Source organism: Neoarius graeffei, chromosome 9 (assembly GCF_027579695.1).
Source record: "Neoarius graeffei isolate fNeoGra1 chromosome 9, fNeoGra1.pri, whole genome shotgun sequence".
NCBI lineage: Eukaryota > Metazoa > Chordata > Actinopteri > Siluriformes > Ariidae > Neoarius > Neoarius graeffei.
In genome coordinates, this window is record NC_083577.1 from 64,855,741 (window position 1) to 64,883,240 (window position 27,500).

Here is a 27,500-nt window from a genome sequence, read left to right on the forward strand (position 1 = left end):
TTCAGACCAAAATGATCGTTTTTGAGATCGATGTAAATCCGTTGAGAAATTTTCAGGGTGTGTGTGTATGGTTAACGATCTGTGGTCACCTTATAATGCAGACATCCCGAGTCTCCCGGAAGTTCCGGGAGTCTCCCGCATATTGATAGCGGCTCCCTGATGCCCGCAAATTGGAGAATATCTCCCGGAATCTAGAGCAAGAGCGCGCACGCGAAACATTGTCTACCTCGGACATCTTAGAATGTGCGCATATGACGGAGCACGAGAGAGAGACTGCGTGTGTGCCTGTTCATGTAGCACATGCTAGACAAAGAGCATCCTGATTGGGTTACTCAGCAAAATAAGCCAATCAGCTTTCAGTATGGGTGGGCTTTTATCCCTTTTCTTGAGGACCGATGTTTTCAGTTGAGTCAGTGCGGCCTACAGGATCGGCATGGCAGAGAGCAAGCGCACGCGCGCCCCAAAAAAACAAAATACAAAACCCACTTCACCTCAGATTACACAAAAGAATCTCCCTGTCTAATAAGGGTCAAAAATAATGACAGTTTCGCGCGATGTACTGTTTGCAACAGTGATTTCAGCATTGCCCATGGTGGCTTAAATGATTGTAAAGGACATGTTGAGGTGAGGAGTGTCAGTTCATGTGCATTATATTTAGGTCTACAACAGGCTGGCATGAAAAGACCAAACTTAATGAAGATTTCCGTAAAGTAACAATGTATGAATATACATCATATATATCAAGTACACGTCATATATAAGTGTGTATCTTTTATAAATGGGGTTAGCTTATCTAATGTAGCATGTTGGGGAGAATCATAGTATCATATCTATATTTCTGATAAAATTTTAGGTATGATACCGTGTATAACTCTCCTACTTATTGCTCATTTCATGGGGGGGCGGAATTGCTGGCATGTGCCGCGTGGGAGCGTCTGCCCGAGTTTTTTAGGCCGAGATGAACTTAGTTTTTGATTTAAAAAAATTTTCCAATATGTAATGCCAATTGTACATGCCTGTTCTTTAATTCAAAATCACCATCTTGATCTTCAAATTGACCATATGGTATATGTATTACATTACACAACATCCTGTCCAGATAAAACCTAGTTAGTGTACACAACAGTTGAAAGGAAAGTCATGTTGAATGTTGCCTGCTTAATATGCAAGACCTCCTGCTACCATGATAACATCAGAAGAAAGCTTAAGAGAATTATATGATAGAACTTTTTTCTGGTTTGCACTTCATTTTAAAGGACTAGAGTATTCAAAGACATGAATAGCTAAAATGCAGAAATATAATACTGTAGAGCTCGTTTATATTAAAAGGTGCATTGATTTTTTTTTTTTTGAAATCATCAAATGTGAATTGATTAAAAACAAGCCTCTTGTCCCATATTAATCATTTTCACCTGGTAGTCCACCAAGAAGGGGAATTTATTTCCAAATAAATTGCAACTTTTTGCTGATAAAATTAATGGTTTTGGGGTAAAAAAAAAAAAAATAGCCAAAAATCATTAGCTCCTGCCCCCTGGGCCCCCACCGGGGCTCTGCCCCTGGGCCCCACTGGGTGCTTGCGGCCCCCAAACCTCTGGCTTTTTTCAGACTTTTTAAATATTTTTCATTCTCATCCCTGGCTAAAGAAAAGAGAAGCAAATGGAGGTAGTACATTTCATAAAAGTTTATTCAGAAAAAAGTCTATTTGTTTTTAACTTAAAGAATAGGAAAATAAATGTTGCTTTTTTGGTGGTAATTTTCTTTATTCTCAATTTTTTTTCTTGAATATCTTGGGAAAATTGATTCGTGAATCCAATATCATGAATTGAATTGAACCGTGAATTGGGTGCATCGTTACACGCCTACATTTACATTGTGAACGAATGCCTGCAGATGCATAGTACCGTGTGTGTCGTCCCCCCCGAGACTCAAGAAGTGCATCGTTTTGAACTGCTGCTCATGCTACTACACAGGGCAGATGGAGGAAAGCTCTGTCAACCGTCTTCTACATACATGAGCCTGCACATGCCTACAACTGGCTAGTGTCTTATTGATTGACAGGGAAGAGAGTAACGTCACCCATCCCACCCAGAGACTCCCAGTTAACGATGGTTATGGCCTAGTCCGGATTCACACTGCGTCGTTCCTTGAGGTTAAAATTAACAATAGAAGTGTGTCTGAAGCCTGTTTTTAGATTTCCCCCCCCCCTCTTGGAATGAAAAGTAATGAATTATTAAACAATTGTATCCTGACTTTCTGTGTCATATTGCAGCATTGGTTCATGCAAGGAGCGCTGACCTAGAGACACTGCAACCATTTGCTTTGCTGAAAAATGTCAAAGCCATAGAAAGATTTACATTTCCCATGAACTCAGCAAATTTTGCAATAAACTGATAAGTTAGGATGCAGTACTCTGGCTGCGCACGACTGGAGTCTGACATCTGTGTTGTATCGATGATTTTACACTTGGATCTTTTATTCACTGTTTGATTTCACATCCAGTTTCTGGGTTCAGAGACGGTCACTGTCGAATTAATTATGTTTTCCACTGAAATTGGTATTTTATATAAAAACAAGTCTTTTAAGCCTCCGAAATGTTCAGCTTGCCTTTTCATAAATGGGGAAATTGTGCTTTTTTTTTTCTGTTACCCATCACTGTTGGAATGCGCTCATTTAATACCAGCGTTGAAAGCATGTCTGACATACTACATGAATGTTGTGTGCAGTCATCATTTTCAAAAGGCAGTTAAGATAATTACAATATAGGTTTCAACCTGTTGAGCTCCGAATCACTAACGTCAACACAAACGCTCTGTTTTCATCAGTTATAATTGAGACGGTATTTTTGGTTTGTCTGGTTTTCTTATCGCTTGATTTTAAAAGTTAATTGGGATGTCAGCAACGACTTAACTGTCTATTTTTTTTTTAGTGGCTATGTTCACAATTCCATGAAGCAGGTGTGTGCAGTCAGATGGATTGTTTATGTATCATGTGACTAGCGGAGCTCCTCGTATTTTGTCAGTCTGACATGCTGTCTGCTGACTCCCTTTTTCGTCTTGTTTTCTTCTGCCAGTCGGGGAGCCACACTTGATCGGTGCACAGAGGAGAGGACTGGGCAGCGGGGCGCAGGATTCGAGCACTGCTATGGCTTGCCCTTCTGATGACGGTTTGAAATTGTCACTGTCGAAAGCTGTGTCCATGTCACTGCCATCCTCGCCACTATTGCCACGACAGAACTACATGATGCCCTCGCGCTCCTGCAAGAAATCTCCAGGTAAGTCCTCTCTTTACAATGATCTCTGAAGTAGCTCTGATTAATATTCTGTTAGTGCTTTTGTTTGCTGTTTGATTCCAAACGCTAGAAAAATGTATATTTTTAGTTTCTGCTCTTTGGATTGGTTTGGATTCATACAACACACAATTAAACAAACTAAAGAGCAAAAGTAAATGGCTGAGGGGATTGTCCTCATTCAGTTGATTGGAAGTACAGGAAGGAAAAATGTAAACCAAGCATGGAGAACACAGAGCTGCCACTATATAAATGATTAGATAATTATATAAATAACATGAACGCATTTTGTGTTGCATCCAGATTTCATTTTGTCTTCTTGATATCGAGTCCAAATATCTAGAACTTATCATATTTCTGCGTCACGACAGTGGAGTGCTTTGGCTCAGTTTAGCAGCTCGCATCTACAGAAAAATGTTGCATCCCAAAATATATGGCATGGGGTTTGATTCACTTCCTGCACATGGGTCAGTTCAGTGTTCACTTGGAACCAGATGGAGACAACCTTGCTCAGATGGTTTCAGACTGGGTGTTTTGGTCCGCACCTGAGTGCCATTGCCGTTTTCTCACCTGTTTAAATGAAATACACTGACATGGAAAACACATTGGAGTTTGAGTCAAGCTGAGCTTGACTAATCTGAAATTACCCTTAAAGGAGATATGCAGAACCTTTATTTTTAAATAAATTTGAGTGGATAGTATCTCCAGCCTTGACTCTTGTATGCTGCATAAATGGGAAGAAAAAAAATATTTTTGAGAGTTAAAATCGACCGCAAAGTTGGCGTTCGAGCTGCCCCGCTGAGCCAGCCAGCCCTGAGTGCGTGACGTCACAGCGGTAACTGGTTTTAAGGCCGAGGCCTTTTACAGCTATAGGCCAAAGTCGTATAAATAAAAATTTATGGTGAAAGTAAGAAATACCGTTACCGACTTGCTCAACTAAGACTGATTTGACTTCATTGATTGTGGGTTGACTCTCATTAAAACAGGATAGGTGCTATAACTTATGCAACGTACTGTACATGCATGCATTTTCACTGATAAAACGTAAAAGGCTAATTAAATAATCAGATGAACTGAGAGAATCACATTCTGAAGCAAATTAAATAATCTTAGACCGGTAACTTAAACACACAATACAAGTTACATGTATTAGATTAGATTCGATTCGATTCAACTTTGTCATTGCACATGTCACAGGTACAAGGCAACGAAATGCAGATTGCATCTAACCAGAAGTGCATAGCAGTAAATAGCACAAGTGTAATATACATAAATATAAATGTACAGGAATTATAGGGTATGGAATGGTATAATGATATGATATTTACAGTATGTACAAAATGTGCAATATGAATGAACTATAGTGCAATGGTATGATATAGATATGTGCCCGAATCCAGGGACACATGTCCGCCCGGGGGCATTTTGAGTTATTGACAGATTCAGAAAGTACAGTTTCTAAGCTTTCCAATGATGCCTTCCATGTGGAGATCTGACAATATTTGAAGAATGTGTGGCCTTTTGAAAGTGTATACCTCTTAAAACAGAAAAGGGAGAAAATCGCCCTCAAAGTTTTCCATCTCAGCTACTCTGGGTGTAGGGCGGGCACATAATGGTGCTCATTTGCATGATATTAAGGAAAGCCCTACCCCCTACGAGCTAGCACGATACTACTTTCATGTAAACAAATTACCACGTCAATTTTCCTTCCATGCAAAGTATGCCCAACACAATTATGAAGTACAAAAATAAGTCCTAAAGTATACTTTAACGTTTTGTGGTTGAAAAATTACTCACACCGTAAATAAGAGAGCACGATGATGACAACTAACACAACGCTAGTTTCATGTAAAGCCTCGGTCACAACCGGTCATACGTGCTCCTACGGCCGGTCTACATGCGTGAAACGTACAAGAGCACGCGTGTGATGTGCTGATTTTCGAGCCGTAGACTGGCCGCAGACCGGCCGCAGAGGTTCTTGGTCATGTCAAACAAACTCTCCGGGCACTTATGTTTTTTTCAGGTTGCAAGACAAACTTACGGCCAACGCGCGTCTTTCTCCATGAACAAAAAAAAAACCGCAGCGATTTGGGAAACACCAAAAATCACACGGCCAAAAAATCGTACGTCCGGTTGTGACCTAGGCTTAACCAAACCACAACACACTCCGTTACATGCAAAAATAACCACACAGCCTTAGATTAATAAACTTACCCCATCAGAAAGAGAAACGGCGCCTTGAACACACCAATGCCTCTGATGGAATGTAATCCTAGCTTCCTTTTGGTTGGGTTTTTTTTGCTAGAAATGGTTATCTCCGATGTAAATACCGTGTGTCTGTTTGCTTCGCGGTGTTTCAGCTCCTCTGCGCTCTGTTTAGCTTCCTCATTCCATAGTGAAATTACATGCCTGTATGCAGCTTAAGTAGCCACGAGCTCAGCTCGTATCATACAGCTGATTCGCGAAAAAAAAAAAAGACTTAAATCATCATGTGAATGGCCCATATGGTAATTTACCCACACCCCCCAGCAGGCTACAGTCCTGACAAAAACGAGACAATTTGCAACAAAAAATGTATGCTTTTCCAACAAAACAATCTATTATCTGAAATACTGATTGCATTCTTCAAGATCTCAACTTGCACATGATGGAAAAAAAACAAAAATCACAAATTTCGAAAAAAAAATGCTTCTTTTGCGATTATCTCGGATTCGTTTCGGCCGACATGTGTCCCCGGATTCGGTGAGGCGTCACATATTTGCAGTATATACAGAACACGGTATGAATAAACAGTAGTGCAAATAGTGCAGTGAAGTCAGTTCAAGTCAATTCAGTTGCAGTAAATGCAGGTAAACAACGAGTTTTTTTTTTTTTTTTTAATCCAAATGAGAGTCGGAGCTTACCCGTCTGTGTTCTCGCTTCTTGAAGGGCGATTGTTTTTGAAACAATCTGACTTTCAGTTGTTCGTTCAGTTCTCTGTTCATTCGCTTCTTCCACGTAAGAGAGAGATGGCAGCAATATCCAGTTTAGAACTAAGACGGCTGCACCACTCATTCACTTTTCTTCATACTGTGTACTCCGCCATTATTGCTGGGCTCAGGCAATTACTAAAATCTGGGACGGAACGGGATGTCACTGGTTTTAGCAACAACTGTGGGGAGGTCACTGCCCGAGCGATATGTCCCGTCCCGGGTTTTAGCAACAACCCTCGGCTCACTCCGGGAGGACTGGTGCAACTGAACTTGCTTTCCTTTTCTTGTATTTTTCTTTTCCTTTAATTGTTGGTACTGCACCCTCTTTCAATACGGGCTTGTAGCCAACGCTCCTCAACAGATCAGAGGTCTCGTACGAGTCTTCAGTAAAACGCGTAGAGCAGAGGAGAGACCACTTCATAGGTGCCCAATGTGCCCGTGAACTTCTCGCAAAACGTGTCCAAATCTTTGCAGTTTGAACATTCTTGGGCCATGAACGCAACGTAAATCCACCTTCTGTTGTGTTGCTGCACCCTCCAGCAACACATCTACGTGGCATGGCGATAAATTAGCTCAAAATGGAGGATCGGAGTTGCAGTCAGCTCTGTGTTTTAGTATAGCGGAAGTGGTGATGAGACCGATAGACTTCCTGCTGTGGCGTTACGGACGTCAAGGTCATTCACTCAGACCGCTACCTATATAAATCACTTTAATTGTAAAAATCACTATATTAGATTTATTGTTAACGCTTAAAACTATTCCTTTGCCATTCTTGAGGTCTCAAGGCATTTATAAATGAAAGTGAGGCCATGGCTCTGCATATATGCTTTAAGCACGCGGTTAACTGAAACCTCGTAGAGAAGCTTATTGAAAGGCTAAATAGATTATAAAGAGAACTGACCCAAGATGTAATATTAATTTGAAGTGTCACATGATTTGAATAAACCTTCATCGGACCAGCTTGAGTGACCATAATACCCCGAGCGAGAGGAGAAACCTCTGGAGCTGCTGGTGTGAGTGGTAATGGCCTGCTGCAGATAATGAAGTCATTGAGTAAAAGTGCTCTGGGCATTTGCTGGATGCATGCTGACCTTTCTGGATCAATAGTTCCAGGAAGGACATGGAATGACACAGACAGACCCAGAGGGGGAAAAAAAAGAGGTGGAAACACTAATCTCTCTGAGTGAATAACTGGGTTTGTTTGAACGTGACTGCATTAGGGATCTAAACAAATCTGAACATTCAGAATGAACCGATGATGTGTTCCAAGCACATGCAAACATAAATGAAGGTGTATATTTCCTTTTTCTTTTCTTTCTTGTAGGGGGTTTTGAAAGCTTACCTGAAAGGTTCACAGGGCATCTGGTTACTTTTGGATAGTTGTTGTGCGAGTGGTCAGTTATGAAGCTTGAAGGGTAAATAAAGGCCAAGTTCTTTAAAACCTACATTCAGGAACTGTGTGGCTACGAATTGGTGTGGACAGTGGTGCTTGAAAGTTTGTGAACCCTTTAGAATTTTCTATATTTCTGTATAAATATGACCTAAAACAGCATCAGATTTTCAAATATTTTAAGTTCGTTTCTTAGACAAGTATATTTTTTAAGTTTGTTACCTTGTTAACAGTTTCGGCGAGAATCTCCCGCCTTCTTCAGAAACAGTCACCAGATGTCGAGTGGTGACGTGCCTTATCAGCTGATGTTGCGTGCAGGAGGCGTGAACGTCCCGCCCAATTTGACAGGTAGTCCACGCCTCCTGCTGTCAGGTCGCTCCTCCAGGATGGCGCTCCAGGTGTGCGACAGTGCATACGCTCCCTCGTCCCGGTTCATCGTCCTCTGCGCCCGCTTGCGTATTTCCACTGCCTCTAAAATCCAACGCTGGAATCTATTTTCTTCAGCGCGAATGACTCTGGCCTCTTCCCAATTCATTATGTGATTTTGCCGTTTGCAGTGGTCTGAAATGGCTGATTTTAGGTTTTCTTGGTGTGCTTTTTCTTTTTCGGATCTTGTGAGTCTTCTTGTTGTTTCTTTTTCACATTCTAATTGGTGTTCTTTCCTTCGAGTATGGAAGCATCTGCCCGTTTCACCAATATAGACTTTATTACATGAACGGCAAGGGATTTCATAGATGACGTTGCATTTATTGTCCAGTTGTATTTTGTCTTTGGGGTGAACTAGCAGCTGTCGGAGGTTCTTGTATGGTTTGACCGGGGTGTTGATGTGGTATTTCCTCATGGATCGTTGGATGCGTTCTGTGACTCCTTTTATGTATGGTAGTGTGACAAAGCCTCGGTTTGTTTTTTCGGTGTTTTTTCTTGTTTGTTTATTTTCTTTTATTTGTGTCTGTAATTTCCCTTTCCGAATTGCCCACGGTGGATATTGGCAGTTTTTTAATGCCTGTTGGATGTGTTGTTCCTCCTCCTGTCTGTCTTTCTCCTCCGTAATGGTCTGTGCTCGGTCGTATAGTGTTCTGATTACCGACATTTTGTGTGCGATGGGATGTTCAGATGTCCAGAGAAGATATTGGTCGGTGTGTGTAGGTTTTCTGTATGTTGTAATTCTAATGTTCCCTTCTTCTGTGTGGTGTATTTTTAAGTCCAAAAAAGCTATTGTCTTGTCCGTTTCCTCTTCGTGTGTGAATTTGATGTTGCCTGTCTTGTCTATGGAGTTTAAATGATCCGTGAGTTGTTGTGTGTGGCCTGTTTTGGTTATTTCAAGAATGTCATCAACGTATCTTTTCCAGAAGATAGGTTTGCAGTCATCCGGTGCTGTTTCTATGGCTCGGGTTTCCAGATCCTCCATAAAAAAGTTACATAGAGTGGCAGATAGCGGGTCCCCCATTGCAAATCCCTCTTTTTGTCTATAGATTATGCCTCTAAATTGGAAAAATGTGGAAGTGGAAATGAAATGTAATAGTTTTGTTATGTCCTGTACTGTAAGTTTTGTGCGTTTTTTCAGGGTTCTGTCTGCTTTTATCCGGTTTTCTACTATGTTGAGAGTGTTTGTGACCGGTGTTTTTGTAAAGAGGGATATGACGTCATGCGATACAAACATTTCATCCTTTTTTATCTTGATTTCCTTTAATTCTTTTGCCAGTTGTTTTGAGTTTTTGCAGTGGTATTCCGTGAGTCCGAGGAGTGGTTTGATTATGTCTGCCAACATCTTGGAAAGGTTGTAAGTAACTGATCCTATACTGTCTACTATGGGTCTTAGTGGTGCTCCGGGTTTATGAATTTTCGGTGTGCCGTAGATCCGGGGGGTGATGTTTGCTGTGGGGATGAGGTGGTTGTATGTTTGTTTATCGATTTTGTTGTCATCCAGTAACGGTTTGAGTAATAGCTTTAGTCTTCTTTTCTTTTCCTCCGTCGGGTCTTTTTTTAATACTTCATATGTGTTTGGGTCCGTGAGCATTTCATTCATTTGTTTTGCATATTGATTAGTGTCCATGATAACCGTGGTCCTCCCTTTATCAGCCGGTAATATTGTTATTTTCTTGTTCTTTGTGAGTGTTCTGATGGCTTCCATTTCCTGTTTGGTTATGTTTCTGGGTGGCGGTTTAGCTGAGGTGAGGATGCCTGCTATTTCATTCCTTAATGCGGCCTTCTGTCCTTGGTCCTGTATCATATTGCACGCTAGTTCCGTGGCTAATACGAATTCTTCATGCGGGATTTTATTTGGTGTGATGGCATAGTTTAGTCCCCGTGAGAGTATAGTGCGTTCTGCTGTTGTTAGTGTGTGTTTAGACAGGTTGCAAATCCAGTTTTCGTTTGTTTGCTTGTCCTTGCATTTATTTTGTTTCTTATTGATAAGTCTGTTCAGTTTTTTAATATGGCGTGTTTTTGTTTTTGAAAACTCTTGTTCTTGTATTGCATTCAGATGTTCTTCCATATTTTTTTCCATGTCACTGCTGAATTTGAACCGGCGTTTGAATTCTTGTTTTCTTTGTGCTATTTCTGTGTTTAAATTGTTGATTTTGTTAGTCGTGCATCTGATTCTTTCTCTTACCAGAGTCATTCGCGCTCTTTCGATGGTCCTTTCCGCGTTTCTTGTTGGTATCGGATTTTTTATGTAGAGGCTTGCTGGAATGACGCCTTCGTCTCGGCAGCGGAGATTGAAGCGGAGATGGTTTCTTTGTCGCGCCAATTTTTTTCCTAGCTTTTCCAGGTAGCGTACCTCTTTGGCACAATCTTCTCCATAACTTATTTTTAATACGTAGTGGATGTTCATTATGTCTAACTATTACAAATATTTTAAGTTCGTTTCTTAGACAAGTATATTTTTTAAGTTTGTTACCTTGTTAACAGTTTCGGCGAGAATCTCCCGCCTTCTTCAGAAACAGTCACCAGATGTCGAGTGGTGACGTGCCTTATCAGCTGATGTTGCGTGCAGGAGGCGTGAACGTCCCGCCCAATTTGACAGGTAGTCCACGCCTCCTGCTGTCAGGTCGCTCCTCCAGGATGGCGCTCCAGGTGTGCGACAGTGCATACGCTCCCTCGTCCCGGTTAGCATCAGATTTTCACACAAGTCCTAAAAGTAGATAAAGAGAACCCTGTTAAAGACAAAAATATTATACTTGGTCATTTATTTATTGAGGAAAATGATCCAATATTACATATCTGTGAGTGGCAAAAGTATGTGAACCTTTGCTTTCAGTATCTGGTGTGACCCCCTTGTGCAGCAATAACTGCAGCTAAACGTTTGCGGTAACTGTTGATCAGTTGCACACCGGCTTGGAGGAATTTTAGCCCATTCTTCCGTACAGAACAGCTTCAACTCTGGGATGTTGGTGGGTTTCCTCACATGAACTGCTCGCTTCAGGTCCTTCCACAACATTTCAATTGGATTAAGGTCAGGACTTTGACTTGGCCATTCCAAAACATGAACTTTTTATTTTGCTTTAACCATTCTTTGGTAGAACGACTTGTGTGCTTAGGGTCGTTGTCTTGCTGCATGACCCACCTTCTCTTGAGATCCAGTTCATGGACAGATGTCCTGGCATTTTCCTTTAGAATTCGCTGGTATAATTTCAGAATTCATTGTTTCATCAATGGTGGCAAGCCGTCCTGGCCCAGATGCAGCAAAACAGGCCCAAACCATGATACTACCACCACCGTTTCACAGATGGGATAAGGTTCTGATGCTGGAATGCAGTGTTTTCCTTTCTCCAAACATAACGCTTCTCATTTAAACCAAAAAGTTCTATTTTGGTCTCATCTATCCACAAAATTTTTTCCAATAGCCTTCTGGCTTGTCCACGTGATCTTTAGCAAACTGCAGATGAGCAGCAATGTTCTTTTTGGAGAGCAGTGGCTTTCTCCTTGCAGCCCTGCCATGCACACCATTGTTGTTCAGTGTTCTTCTGATGTTGGACTCATGAACATTGACATTAGCCAATGTGAGAGAGGCCTTCAGTTGCTTAGAAGTTACCCTGGGGTCCTTTGTGACCTCGCCGACTATTACACGCTTTGCTCTTGGAGTGATCTTTGTTGGTCGACCACTCCTGGGGAGGGTAACAATGGTCTTGAATTTCCTCCATTTGTACACAATCTGTCTGACTGTGGATTGGTGGAGTCCAAACTCTTTAGAGATGGTTTTGTAACCTTTTCCAGCCTGATGAGCATCAACAACGCTTTTTCTGAGCTCCTCAGAAATCTGCTTTGTTCGTGCCATGATACACTTCCACAGACATGTGTTGTGAAGATCAGACTTTGATAGATCCCTGTTCTTTAAATAAAACAGGGTGCCCGCTCACACCTGATTGTCATCCCATTGATTGAAAACACCTGACTCTAATTTCACCTTCAAATTAACTGCTAATCCTAGAGGTTCACATACTTTTGCCACTCACAGATATGTAATATTGGATCATTTTCCTCAATAAATAAATGACCAAGTATTATAATTTTTGTCTCATTTGTTTAACTGGGTTCTCTTTATCTACTTTTAGGACTTGTGTGAAAATCTGATGCTGTTTTAGGTCATATTTATGCAGAAATATAGAAAATTCTAAAGGGTTCACAAACTTTCAAGCACCACTGTACATTGTGATGAAAGACCGACAGACGCATACTGATGCAGATCTTCGGAGCAATAATCGGATACCGATAGGGATATTTGGGACATTACATTGTTAAAGATATCCTGTAGATACGGATGTTTAGGGCACAAATCAGATACAGAAAGTTGCATTTCATGTTTAGCCCTAGAAAGCATGTACGTTGCATGTTTTTGTTTGCATGTGTGGTCAGTACGTTTAGTTTTGTATCTTCTGATGTTAAGCTCAAGTCGTCAGTAGCTGTACCCATCCAGCCTCGCCATGAAACTTGTTTGTGGGAGGTTTTGCAGGATGTTATATGCTCACTTTGGCTCCACGTTCACATCTGGAGCTCATGTGTGTTGGATCAACACTTCTCTTTGAAAACATCTGAACACTTTGAGCTTTCCACAAGCGTAGTGTGACCTACTCAGGCTGTTAAGCTCTCGGCCTTTCACACACGTTCGAATCTGTCGTTGATTTAATGAAAGGTACGCTTCTCGAACGCGAACCTTGATCTTACGTTTTGTGAAAACTCCTTAGGGCACAGACTTTTCATTAGTCTTTATCAAAGACTTGTATTTGATAACTCTGGTACTTCTGTGTCTCTCACGTTTCACTTCGAGTTTGACTGCAAGTCCTGTGAGGCAATTATAAAGCAATTTTTACGTGTTTTGAAGCAGCTTGATTTTTGATTTCTTGCTTTGCATTGATTTTCACCACATGCTTTTAAAACGGTGTAATTAATCAGTAATGAAAACTGACTCGTAATATTTGTGTTAATTCATCAATATTCAAATGCTTCTTCATACGGGCGTGCTGTATCAAACTTTGACATTTAATGCTTTCTCTAGGGCCTTTCAAGGCAGATTTGCAACCAAGAATCGATTGAGTTTGTTTTTATGCATTCCTGTACAGACTTCCATCTCTGCCTAGTCAGTGTCATGGGTCATATTTCTAATTTGTATCTTAGCCAGGGATTTTAGCTGTGACAACTGGAGTTTTCTACACGGTGCAGTTAATAAACATGCCGAGGCATTTCAAATACCACCATTGATGTTTTTCCCATTGTGTGTGTGTGAGAGAGAGAAGAGAAGAGACAAGACTTTGTAGGACTGTTTAATGTGACTGTGTGGGATCGTGTGCCATTGTATTAAGTGTTTGTGAGGTTTTGTGTACATTTTTGCAGGGAGCTGTTGAAAGCAGTCGGAGGGGGTAGAAGCTTACCTCCGGCGAGACGCAGACGCGCGCTTGTATGTGAGCGCACACACCGAACGAGCGAGAGGGAGAGAGACCTGTCCCTGTGTTTTTAGAAATGAAAGAGAAGCATGTCCAAGCTGATTAGTTCAGCTGTAATGTCTATAAAACTCGATCGAGAAAATCCAGTCAGGTTGTCCAGAGCAGAAAGTGAAAGTACGGTGTCCGAGAAATTCCTCCTAGCATTAAGTGACCTCACATCAGAAACCCCTGCCCGAGCATCCATTTACAGCTGACTCGGATGAGGAGATTAAAGAACCTCCCTGATTTGTGTGGGTGGGTGAAATGGTTTCCTTTCTTTCCATTTATTTCCACAGTCCTGCGTCTCATTTCCCTACAAGCCTTTGGATATTTTGTGGGAACCTCTTTTAATCTGCACCATTTGAAGTAGTGTGGAGTCGCTGCTCTAATTAAACCCGCATCCAGTGCCTGTGACACATGTTCTCCATCAGCCCAGAGCTCTCAGATGTTTCACAGGGCAGGGTATCTTTAATTAATTGGCTAACTAGTTTAGCAGGGGCCCATTCAATAGAATGAAAATAACCCCAAATGTTGGTTAACTCCACAGTGCCCCCCTCTGGTGAATCAGAATTATTGTTCGCAGACTTGAGTCTGAAAAGCTTAAAGGAAAAGGCAACTTTTGTGCAAAATCACCACAAATAGATAGATAAATATATAAAGTAATCGATCATGGAATTTAGAGAGAAAGAACAGACCGCATAACAGTATCTTTTAACTTTTAATAATATGGGCTTGCGCTGAGCTCAGCGAAGATGCGTTCCGCCATATCGATCTACTGCGTGACGTCATGCGGCCCACCACTGAAAAGAACTCTTCAGTGCTTCATAGTAATAAGGTAAAAAACCAGTACAATCGCTTCTTCAAAGTTTCACCAAATGGTTTTATTTATGCAACTTAAAGCTCATAATACTGTATAACTTTGGTTGAGTAAAAACACGGAGCAAAAACATGGCTGAATCCTGAATGACTCCTATTTGGATTTGTCCTACCAAGCCTACTGCGCATGCGTGAAGCGGCTCGGCTCGGTTTTCCCTTTCGGGCGCTCTCGTTTTCTGTTGGAATTTGGTAAAGAAAAAAAAAATATTATTTACCAGCTTACCGGGTCCATGAACATAAATCTGACAGCTGACAAGGTCGGGATATAAACGAATCGAATACAAGCCACCCGCCGGGACTCCTAATCACAGTGATCTGCTTGTAAACACTGTTTTCATGGGCCCAGTGACGTCACAGATCAGAGGGAGGCGCATTAACGAAAGATTCTGATTGGTTTATAGTTGCCCACAATCTCAAAATGGCTGCCTCCTCCAACTTCGACGACTCTGTGTCAATTCATGATTTCAAAGTTAAAAATATTTTTTCATGTTCAATATATAATGGAAATAATTAACGGAATTGATTACGTATATGTTTTTCTCCTATTACACACCTGGTTTTGTACAAAAGTTGCCTTTTCCTTTAACAACTCCTGATCTATTTAATCATTCTGAAACCCAGCTCTTCGAGTTCATCCCTCAGAGGCTGTTTTCGAGTTTTACAGTATATCTAAGTAGAGAGGAGGTCACTCCAACACCTCAGAGAATATCATGATATTTAATAGGGGTGTAACGATCAGAATGTTTTGATGGTTGCATCGTTTTGAAGAACAGTGATTGAAATGAATCAAGGCAGCAATTATAAATCAGTTATTTTTTTAAGTTGATTATCGTAAAAAATGAATTCATATTTTGAATGGATGTATAAATAGGAGCAAGGTGGTTTGCACATAACTCTGAAACGTAAAATAGGCCTTCTCTGTGTAATCAGTATTTCAAAATTAGTGGTCGGCTTGGTCCAGATTCCTAACAAAACTGGTCACGGGCTTCTCGGTCGAATGACATCGTATTGTATTTTTGCAGATTCAGTGGTTTAATAGAATCGTATTATTGCCGTATGAACCAAAATCATAGTCACCTAGCAGATTCATTGCTATCATCAAATTGCTGCCTTATGAAACAAAATTGTATGGTATAGTGATAACAGCAGATTGAGTGATTTGTCAGATGTATCCAACTGTTGCCTCGAAAGAATCAAAATTGTATGGTTCCATGTGATAGACTGAAGTTTTTCTTCTACGATACATGCTTCATGAAAAAAATGGAAAGATTTGTAATGAACTCTAACTCAATTTTCGCATTTTGCAATTTGTAATCTCATCCATAGCTTCTATGGTTATGAAAGTTTAAGATGTTTATAAAGTCATAGAATCATTTAAGTAGGCATGAGGCGAAACACAAAGGCTACGTTCACACTGCAGGCTGAAGTGACTCAAATCCGATCTTTTCGCCCATATGTGACCTGTATCCGATCTTTTATTGACAATATGAACGACACAGATCCGATTTTTTTCAAATCCGACCCAGGCTGTTTGGATATGTGGTGCTAATTCCGATTCCTATCCGCTCTTTTCATATGCGACTTCAGTCTGAACCGCCAGGTCGCATTCATCCGACTTACACGTCATCAACAAGCCACAAACATCACTATTCTGCGCTGAAGTAGGCGGCGGGTCTCTCAAAAAAAGTTACAACAACATGGCGCATAATCACGGGCGCAGATAGAGGGTGGGACGAGTCCCACCCAGATTTAAATTCACCTCGCTCGGTCCCCCCCACTTATAGGGAGGAAAAAACGTCTATGCTGTCTTTCTTTGCATAAGGCAAACCTCACGGAAAAATCAAAAGACTAATTACCATTCGGTTTATTGAGGTGCACGGCAGTGTATACATAGTTGCAACAACTCACATAAAACAAAACAAAGACTGATATTCGGTTGGTTGAGCTGCGCAGACTGCACAGGTTGCGAGCTCGAGCTTGGTTGCTATGGTAACCCACAACAAGTTTGACAGGCATATTGGGGTTGGTTTGCTGGCAGCTTTGTCCCCCCCAGTTCAAAAAACGTATCTGCGCCCCTGCGCATGACATCAATGCGAGGGACGCTTCGGGCTGTGAAGGTTCTGAATCTTCTCAATGGAAGGACACAGAGGTTAGGGAGCTGATTTCCATTTGGGGGGATGCAGCTATTCAAGCTAGATTGGATGGGTCATACCGCAACCGGGCGGTTTTACTTCCGTAAACACTGGCCATGCTCACTGCGTGTGACGTCGTCGTATCCTGCAATGCGCATGCGGAACACTTTTAGGTCGCTTTTTGTTCATACTGAGGATCACATACAAGTCGCATATATTTGTTAATGTGAACGACCTCACAAAAAAATCGGAATTGAGCATTAAGCCTTGCAGTGTGAACGTAGCGTAAAGCCACATGACGAGACTTATTCTGACACTGGCTTCATGAGACAATACTGACCCAAAATATTCAAATTGTTACGTTTATTTTGGATTGACAATGAAGTGAACCACTTTAATATCAAGATATTGTAAGACAAGTAGATCAGGCTTTTTAGTATAAGGTGTAATTTCCACGTTATCTTAACCTTTTTTCATTGTCTTAAATATATTTAATCGCCGTGTTTATTAATATGGAAAGGTTGACAGTTGATTTGTGCCTTAAATGGCTAAGCGAAATAATAAATTAGTGTCATCACAACACCTGCTGCTGTCTGACGTCCATCTGAAATGCACAAACGCATCACACACGTTAATTTAACTGTACAAATAATGGAACGCATTTGTGATTTTTTTTTAAATTTTTTTATTTTGTATATTTCCTCATCCCTTTGAAATGAATTGCTGGTTACACCACAATCATATGGAATCAATTTTGTGCCAAAATGTTCATACAATACTTTTGAAATATCAAACAAAAACGACAAATCAAAATACAAAAAAAAAAGTCAATTTTTTTAGACTGGCAAACAAATTATTCGTGTAATCGTGCAAAATATCAGTTTATTACTCTTCAGAAACCTTTTATTTTTGTTCCGCGCCTTTCTCAGTTTTGTTTGACGTAATTTATTTTGGTTGCGATTCCAGCTTTCTCGTTTGCGCTCCCTGACTTTTTGCTTGCAGTTTTGGCACAAACTTCACGTGTGTGTGGGCTGTCCAGGAATGCATTCCCATTGGCTAACTTGTGTTTGACTGACAGCTACGCTCAGCGATTCCCCCGGAAGCTGTTGCGGCCATTTCGTACTCGGATTTTGGCGGACTGTTTGACGAGTGACCGATCCATTGACGGTAAACAAGGATCGAGTGGACTTCAGTGGCGACTATGATATTACACTCGTTACTCGTCAAACAGTCCGCCAAAATCCGAGTCGGAAATGGCCGCAACAGCCTCCGGGGGAATCGCTGAGCGTAGCTGTCAGTCATACAACAGCGGATACAAGCGGCCGAAATGAGTTTCCTTCGCAGGGTGGCTGGGCGCTCCCTTAGAGATAGGGTGAGAAGCACAGTCACTCGGGAGGAGCTCGGAGTAGAGCCGCTGCTCCTCCACATCGAGAGGAATCAGCTGAGGTGGCTCGGGCATCTTTTTCGGATGCCTCCTGGACGCCTCCCTGGGGAGGTGTTCCAGGCATGTCCCCCCGGGAGGAGGCCCCGGGGAAGACCCAGGACACGCTGGAGGGACTATGTCTCTCGGCTGGCCTGGGAACGCCTCGGTGTTCTTCCCGAGGAGCTGGCCGAGGTGTCTGTGGAAAGGGAAGTTTGGGCTTCCCTGCTTAGACTGCTGCCTCCGCGACCCGGTCCCGGATAAAGCGGAAGAAGACGAGACGAGTAGCTGTCAGTCAAACACAAGTTAGCCAATGGGAATGCATTCCTGGACAGCCCACACACACGTGAAGTTTGTGCCAAAACTGCAAGCAAAAAGTCAGGGAGCGCAAACGAGAAAGCTGGAATCGCAACCAAAATAAATTACGTCAAACAAAACTGAGAAAGCTGCGGAACAAAAATAAAAGGTTTCTGAAGAGTAATAGACTGATATTTTGCACGATTACACGAATAATTTGTTTGCCAGTCTAAAAAAATTGACTTTTTTTTTTAAATATTTTGATTTGTCGTTTTTGTTTGATATTTCAAAAGTATTGTATGAACATTTTGGCACAAAATTGATTCCATACAGTCAGCACAACAAACAATGTGATCGTGAATTACTTTCAGTGCGAGTGTGATTTAGATCAAGCGCAGCACACAGCGTTGTTTTTAACCAGCGTTTCAGACTGCGGTAATAGAAACTGAAGTGCACCTATACATAGCGATTTACGGTAACTGCTCTTCGGAAGGCTACACTGCGGATTAGTGTGCATCAGTTGCCCCCTAAAAATGAAAAGTTCCTCCGATCATGATGCATTTTTGTTTTTATGTTCCTTTTGGTAAGAAAACACACTGGGTGAAATATTTTGACAAAATTCAAAAGTTTAATGGTGGCACCAGGAGCTCAAAGTTATGGAAAAAGCTATTTTATGACTTTTTTATAACAAAATTTCGATCACTTTTCATGAAACATTGACACCTTATAGAGTATACCAAATATCTTAGATACACATTTTTAGTCCATATTCTAAATATATTATCAATCACAGTTTGAGTTTCAGCTGTTCATTGAATCATTGTTCAACTACTTTTAAACAATACAAATGTATTATGAATCACATTAATGCTTCTCAATCCCTTGCAAAGGTTCTTAACATGATCTCTGGCTCACAAGAAATCAATAAATGGAGTCCAACATTGTGATTCAAACCTTACGCGAAAACATAAAATAAGCGTTTTTTGGAAAAAATGAACCTCATGGTGCCACCATTAGACTTTTGAATATGGTCAAAAAATTTTACAGGAAGTCTTTATTGGTGAAAAGGAACACCCAAACAAAAATGCATCAGATTTTATGAAAGTGAAGGTAACTGATGCACCCTACTACGGATCTGCTGTGAATTCTGGATAGTGTGATGATATTTAGCAGTTGTGGACTACGGTAGCCTGGCAAGCCAGACTAAATGTGAATATTTAGTCTGGCCTCGATCCGTAGACATTTCCGAAGGGGGTTGGAGGAACAAACCGCTGTCTTTCAGACTGTCTCTGTGCGTATAGGCCAACCGCTCTGACCAATCAGCGCAACAGTGACTGTGACGTAGTCAGAGCGACAGAAAGCAGTGGGGGAGACCTTGAAATAAATCATTTTTCAAAATGCGTATTAATTAATAAACAGGTTCTAGATATTAAGAAGTTTGGAGATAATGACCACAAGTTTGGAGTCTGTACCACATACACTCATTTTTTTTCCAAGTGTTTTTCAAGGGTTTGCTTAAACTGTTTTTGAGAGTTTTTATTTAGTGGTGTTTGGTGAAATAATTTCCCTTAAATTTAAAATAACGGGAAAATAAGAAACAATCAAAAAGTAATGTCTCAAAGCTGTTTATTAATTCTTCGTACTGCACAAACTAGCCCATCCTTTTGGCTACGAGCGGAGCCAGCTGGTAGATCAGACTTTTGCCATAGCCGGTCGGCAAAACAGCGAAAACGTCCTTCTTGAAAAGGAATGAGCGGAGAGCCTCTTCCTGCTCATGTTTCAACGAAAACTCCAAGTCTAATTCTTCTAAAACTGATTCCAAAGCGGAGTCAAACGCACGCTGTTCACTAGCCGTAGCCATCTTTCCTGTTGTGCTTTCTCCAGCGTCGCGCAGCCTTGTCGTCACTCCTGCAAAAGCCCGCCCAAAGAATCCAAACAAAAACCTTGCGTTGTGATTGGCGGGCACGATTTGATGCCCGGGGTGTTTTTGTTTATATGGTGCGAAGCTAGACCCACTCGCTAGGCAAAAATATTTTTGGCCGCTAGGCGGGTGGGTCTAGTTTACTAGGCTAGGACTACGGGCTATTTTGGTATTATTTGTCAAAATTCACAGTGGCTAAATGAAACAAGGCTGTGGATGTTGTTGGACACGTGCCATAAAACTTCCTTCTGATTAGCTTAACTTTTTGTGCAATTAAGTAAGCATTCTTTGAGGCAGTTAGGTTCCCACTCGCAAACTTTGTTTTCTGTTTGCTAACTACCTCTGGTGCTGCCGTCTAGTGTGTAAGTAGAGGTAGAGCTCCGAATGAATCTCAAAAAGGAAATGTTGCGTACCACAATATGAGCAACAAATCGGTCTTGTCAATATTTTTTATCGCGATATTTGAGACAATATTTTATCTCATGCCCATGTTTAAGTGGTATCAATGGTCTATATGACACTCCTGTAATTTTGTAGCTTTGCCACTGTTATTTTCGATTCCTGTTATTTATTATCTGTGGCTTATTCTACACAGCACTTATGCGGGACTCTTCCGAGCACGTTCATATTGTTTACTGTATATACTGGCCAGCTTGGCATTTTAGCAGCCGTGCATATGGCAAGAAGCCAGACCCTTTACAGCCAGCCTCTCTAGAGCTGCATATAGCGCTGGCTTCTGGCTAAGAATGTTTTAACAAAGCTATTTCAGCTGTATGGTTGTAGCAGATGTTGGACAGATCCTCAGAGGAGATATATAATGCAGCCATGTCTATATTAGAGGCTCAGACTATGATACGTGTGTGAGAGAGAGAGCTCGTCAGTAGATGGGGGAGAATGTTAGTTGTAGTGGTCTGATGTCAGATGGCTACATTTATCTTCAGATACAAGCTATATCTGAAGTTTTAATATGGTTCACATTCCTGTTATGAAAAGGAGAGAGAGGAAAAGGAAGATTACTTTTAACTGGATCACACAAACCTTTCTCTTCGATTATCTCTTCCCAGTAGAACTTAATAGATTCCACTTATATCCAGCGGTGCTTGAAGGTTTGTGAAGCTTTTAGAATTTTCTATATTTCTGCATAAATATGCCCTAAAACAGCATCAGATTTTCACACAAGTCCTAAAAGTAGATAAAGAGAACCCAGTTAAACAAATGAGACAATAATATTATACTTGGTCATTTATTTATTGAGGAAAATGATCCAATATTACATATCTGTGAGTGGCAGAAGTGTGTGAACCTTTGCTTTCAGTATCTGGTGTGACCCCCTTGTGCAGCAATAATTGCAACTAAACGTTTCCGGTAACTGTTGATCAGTCCTGCACACCGGCTTGGAGGAATTTTAGCCCATTCCTCCGTACAGAACAGCTTCAACTCTGGGATGTTGGTGGGTTTCCTCACATGAACTGCTCGCTTCAGGTCCTTCCACAACATTTCGATTGGATTAAGGTCAGGACTTTGACTTGGCCATTCCAAAACATTAACTTTATTCTTCTTTAACCATTCTTTGGTAGAACGACTTGTGTGCTTAGGGTCGTTGTCTTGCTGCATGACCCACCTTCTCTTGAGATTCAGTTCATGGACAGATGTCCTGGCATTTTTCTTGAGAATTCACTGGTAAAATTCAGAATTAATTGTTCCATCAGTAATGGCAAGCCGTCCTGGCCCAGATGCAGCAAAACAGGCCCAAACCATGATACTACCACCACCATGTTTCACAGATGGGATAAGGTTCTGATGCTGGAATGCAGTGTTTTCCTTTCTCCAAACATAACGCTTCTCATTTAAACCAAAAAGTTCTATTTTGGTCTCATCCGTCCACAAAACATTTTTCCAATAGCCTTCTGGCTTGTCCACGTGATCTTTAGCAAACTGCAGATGACCAGCAATGTTCTTTTTGGAGAGCAGTGGCTTTCTCCTTGCAACCCAGCCATGCACACCACCTGTTGTTCAGTGTTCTCCTGATGGTGGACTCATGAACATTAACATTAGCCAATGTGAGAGAGGCCTTCAGTTGCTTAGAAGTTACCTTGGGGTCCTTTGTGACCTCACCGACTATTATACGCCTTGCTCTTGGAGTGATTCTTTGTTGGTTGACCACTCCTGGGGAGGGTAACAATGGTCTTGAATTTCCTCCATTTGTACACAATCTGTCTGACTGTGGATTGGTGGAGTCCAAACTCTTTAGAGATGGTTTTGTAACCTTTTCCAGCCTGATGAGCATCAACAACGCTTTTTCTGAGGTCCTCGGAAATCTCCTTTGTTCCTGCCATGATACACTTCCACAAACGTGTGTTGTGAAGATCAGACTTTGATAGATCCCTGTTCTTTTAAATAAAACAGGGTGCCCACTCACACCTGATTGTCATCGCATTGATTGAAAACACCTGACTCTAATTTCACCTTCAAATTAACTGCTAATCCTAGAGGTTCACATACTTTTGCCACTCACAGATATGTAATATTGGATCATTAGATTAGATTAGATAAAACTTTATTGATCCCTTTGGGAGGGTTCCCTCAGGGAAATTAAGATTCCAGCAGCATCATTACAGATAAACAGAGAAGAGAAATAGAGAAAACTTGTAGATAAATTAAAATAAATTAAGTATTTACATATATAAATGGGCGGCACGGTGGTGTAGTGGTTAGCGCTGTCGCCTCACAGCAAGAAGGTCCGGGTTCGAGCCCCGTGGCCGGCGAGGGCCTTTCTGTTTGGAGTTTGCATGTTCTCCCCGTGTCCGTGTGGGTTTGCTCCGGGTGCTCCGGTTTACCCCACAGTCCAAAGACATGCAGGTTAGGTTAACTGGTGACTCTAAATTGACCGTAGGTGTGAATGTGAGTGTGAATGGTTGTCTGTGTCTATGTGTCAGCCCTGTGATGACCTGGCGACTTGTCCAGGGTGTACCCCGCCTTTCGCCTGTAGTCAGCTGGGATAGGCTCCAGCTTGCCTGCGACCCTGTAGAACAGGATAAAGCGGCTAGAGATAATGAGATGAGATGAGACATATATAAATATATAAAAAGAATAAGATATGGGGAAGGGGGGAAGAAGGGGGAAGGAAAGAAAAAAAGGTGGGGAGAAGGAGGGTGGCGGCAGGAGAGATATTGCACATTTTCCTCAATAAATAAATGACCAAGTATAATATTTTTGTCTCATTTGTTTAACTGGGTTCTCTTTATCTACTTTTAGGACTTGTGTGAAAATCTGATGTTGTTTTAGGTCATATTTATGCAGAAATATAGAAAATTCAAACGGGTTCACGAAGTTTCAAGCACCACTGTACCTAATAGGCATGTAGCATATGCAAAATGCAAATTCAATGCAATTTTGATATGGTGGTGCCTCGGTACAACATGTTCTCAATATAGCAAAATTAAGCATTACCTTAATATGTTCCTGAGGTTTCCATTTTCAGTTGATTAAAGCACTCAATATTATAAAGATACAATAATAGGAGCGTAAAGGCCCGGTCCCACTGCACTTACGGATGCAAAGAGGATGTAAAACATAAAAAAATCTTTGCCATCCGTTGGAAAACGCTGTGCATCCGTTGTGTACTCATTGCATACGTGCTTCATACGCTCTATCCATTGAGCATCCGTCCACTGTGATTTCATCCGCACAAAAAGTTTTGAGCTGCACAAAACTTTTAGAACGGATGAACTTTTCGCCGTGTACGATGTAAATCCGCGACATATACGAGCAACAAACGTTCTATGTCCGTCATCATCCGTTAAACGTCTGCTGTATCCTCTCTGCATCCTCTGGGCATCCTCGCAACTCACATCCGCTGCAGCTGAAAACGGAAAGAGGGAGGAAAGATAAGGTACATGAAACGTCTATTCATCGTTAGTAGCACGGAAATAGAAAGGATGTAAGCGTATGCATCTCGTATATAAAGTATTCAAAACGGACAAAGCGTTTATATCAGGGATGTATCTCGTATATTTAGGATGTCTGGAGTATGTCTAGAGTATGTAGAAGGACACCTAGCGGACAATCGATATTTTGTATAAAAAGGGGGAGAAAATCATCTAGTAGTAGAGATGTATCGATGTAGCCGCCAGCACGTCTTTCCGCTTTATGCTGACGGCGTGCGTGCTGCATCCCTTTATATCCGCGGAGCAGACGCAATTCATACCCCCCGCATGCGCAGTGAATGGTCTGCATCCGATATACATCCGCGCAACATCCCCTTTGTTTCCGTTAGGCGTACGTGATGCATCCCCTTCATCCGCTATGCATCCGCTCTTTCTGCTATGCGTCCGCTTCTCAGTTATCACCGGTAACCCCTTCGGAGCTGTCATCCACTTCCATCCGCTTTCATCCGCTAGGCTTCCTATGAACATGCGTTTAACATCCCCGCTATATACTACCCACGTCCGTTCTTTTCCGTTCTGTTTTCGCAAATTTTCGCCAATTTTGTCCATTTCTGGAGCGGATGAAAACGGATAGCGCCACCCCCGAAATTTTGCTCGTCCGCTGTGTCCTTTTTGCATACGTTTTGTGTCCATCGGCCAGTGGGACCGGGCCTTAATGGTGTATGCGTGATCCATTCAGACTCTTGGCAGGATATAATGAAACAAAGCTCTTGCATTAGAATGTAACAAAATTTAACCACGGTAAAGCTTTCACCGGTGTGATTCTGGATGACGTGTTTGAAACACGGGCTTTTTCCTCCAATCTGCTGCTCGTTAGTTGTTCGGTCAGTCACAGCGCTCTGTGTAGCCATTGATGTGTTTTTAAAATCTGCATTTTCCGCTACCTCATATGAACCGTGATGAATCACTGTGGTGATATCTTAAGCCTGGATAAATCAGTGAGGAAAGGCAGCCTGAATGCTTTTTAATGATCAAGAGCCTACTTTATTATGCAGTGTGTTGTATATCGAGCAACACACAAGCGTATTGAATCGAGAGCCTTGTATCAAGTGATCCGATACAGTATGCTGCAAATATTGGTGCAGTGTGGTCTGTAAAGGCTAGACGATTGGCCATCCCTGGTGGAACCGGATTGTTGTAGAGATGATGTGCTGGATGGAGAGACTTGGGGTTTGAGTAAAAAAGTAAGTCTTGTACAGAGGGCTGTGTGTGTGGGTCCCCCCCTTCTTCTTTGTAACAAGACAAACCTTTTTTTGTGTCTTATTAACATCATGGGAGAGAAAAGAGAGCCTGCTGAGGGGATGGCTGTTAATAGGGTGGTGTTTTTTTGTTTTTAAAAGTCTAAGCGATAACAGGGACTTTTTTTTTTCTTTTTCACACAGATGTTCCACAACATCTCATCTCATCTCATTATCTCTAGCCGCTTTATCCTGTTCTACAGGGTCGCAGGCAAGCTGGAGCCTATCCCAGCTGACTACGGGCGAAAGGCGGGGTACACCCTGGACAAGTCGCCAGGTCATCACAGGGCTGACACATAGACACAGACAACCATTCACACTCACATTCACACCTACGGTCAATTTAGAGTCACCGGTTAACCTAACCTGCATGTCTTTGGACTGTGGGGGAAACCGGAGCACCCGGAGGAAACCCACGCGGACACGGGGAGAACATGCAAACTCCACACAGAAAGGCCCTCGCCGGCCCCGGGGCTCGAACCCAGGACCTTCTTGCTGTGAGGCGACAGCGCTAACCACTACACCACCGTGCTGCCTGTTCCACAACATGAAAATGCAAAATGTCGTACTTCAATAAATTGAAAAACGCTAGTGATGGCAAATCGCTGCGGTATAAGAGGAATAAGGCACTTAATGCCGTGTTTTTGAAAAATAATCAACTTTGCTTCAGACTGTATGTACGGAAGCCGAGAGAGGCCCTTCATATAATCTTTTTTTTAATTTTTTTTATTCACCTTGTTATCCCGAGATAACGATATAATTAATTCAGGATCTCGAGAAAACAAAACAATTATTTCATGATCTCAGCTGGATCACTCTATCTCCGTCGGTAGAGACGAAGCCGGGCCAGTCTTCTGCGGAGGTGCCGCGGACTAATTTTGAAATGATCCCTTATTAAAAGACTTAATGCAATCTCTCCCTGTGTCAACCCCTGATCAAAATATTGCCTTATTAGGTGATCGATTATTCCAGACATTCTAATGACCAAAGTTGCGTCTATACAGAATGAGAAATAGCCCCACAGTCAGCGTATCACAAGTCTCTTGGCGCACCTGAATGAACCATTTCTCAGCTGTTTACTCGAGATCATGAAATAATTGTGTTGTTTTCTCGAGATCACAGAATAATTTTGTTTTCTCGAGATCTCGAAATAACGGTTTTGTTTTCTCGAGATCTTGAATTAGCTGTGTTGTTTTCTCGAGATTCTGAATTAATTATGTCGTTATCTCGGGATAAGGTGAATTAAAAAAAAAAGGATTATATGAAGGGCCTCTCTCGGCTTCCGTATGTATGACACCACTCGACTGCTGATTACTTTCTTAAAATTGCATGCCTCAGTGTGTTTTATTCCTGACGTACAGTACAGCGACATGAACCCGGTGGCACAGGGAGACATCTGGTCAGCCCTTCTGTATGTTGTAGGATGGCTCTGTTTAAAACAAATGTATTTTTGAGCAATTTCTGCCTGTCTGGCTTTCTTCATTCAGACCCATCTCGCATCCATTAAACCACTTGGTACGGTATGTTATTTGTGTCTTCTGACTCATTTTGAGCCAACTTTGTATTCAGACAACACAGTGAAATGCAAGAGCAAGCAGCTTTTCTGTAAGCAGGATAACACAGTCGTGACCATTAAAGACAGACCAGAGTTAGAGGAGACTGAAACGTGCTCCTGCTAAGAAGTCTCCAACTGGCATTACAAATTTACATAATGTACATGCACAAGTAAGATAGAAACTTCTATCCAGTCCGCTTGGGGTGCTTAGATGATCTATTAGGATGCAGCTCAGGAACTGTGTGGTTTCAGTCTTGCAGAGACTGAATAACTCCTGCAACAGCTCTAAACTGGCTCTCCGTTTTAGTCATGTTTATGAGCTTTTTCTATAACAAAATGAGCTTTCAGCTCAAGAGGCCATGTCCTTCTAAATCCCTGATTTGACACGCTGGACAGAAGAGTGATATTTTTCAGAGAGAGCAGAAAGGAGAAAGCGGAGTATTGTCAGAGGCTGCTCACTTCCTGTGGCTTTTGTGGCTCATACAGAGGATTGTGTGTATGGGGAGAGAGCTGGAAATGTGAAGAAGTCATAGAGTCCATGTTGAGGA

The 27,500-nt window shown here is 41.7% G+C and overlaps 1 protein-coding gene across 1 annotated transcript in view; it reads left to right on the forward strand.

Moving 5' to 3' along the window:
* The window catches only part of tanc1b (tetratricopeptide repeat, ankyrin repeat and coiled-coil containing 1b), a 362,831-nt gene that overhangs the window by 90,750 nt on the left and 244,581 nt on the right, over positions 1–27,500 (forward strand). Inside the window, exon 3 of the mRNA XM_060930092.1 lies at positions 3,071–3,271. Coding sequence (XP_060786075.1) covers positions 3,071–3,271 — 201 coding nt within the window. The remainder of the gene's footprint in view (positions 1–3,070; positions 3,272–27,500) is intronic.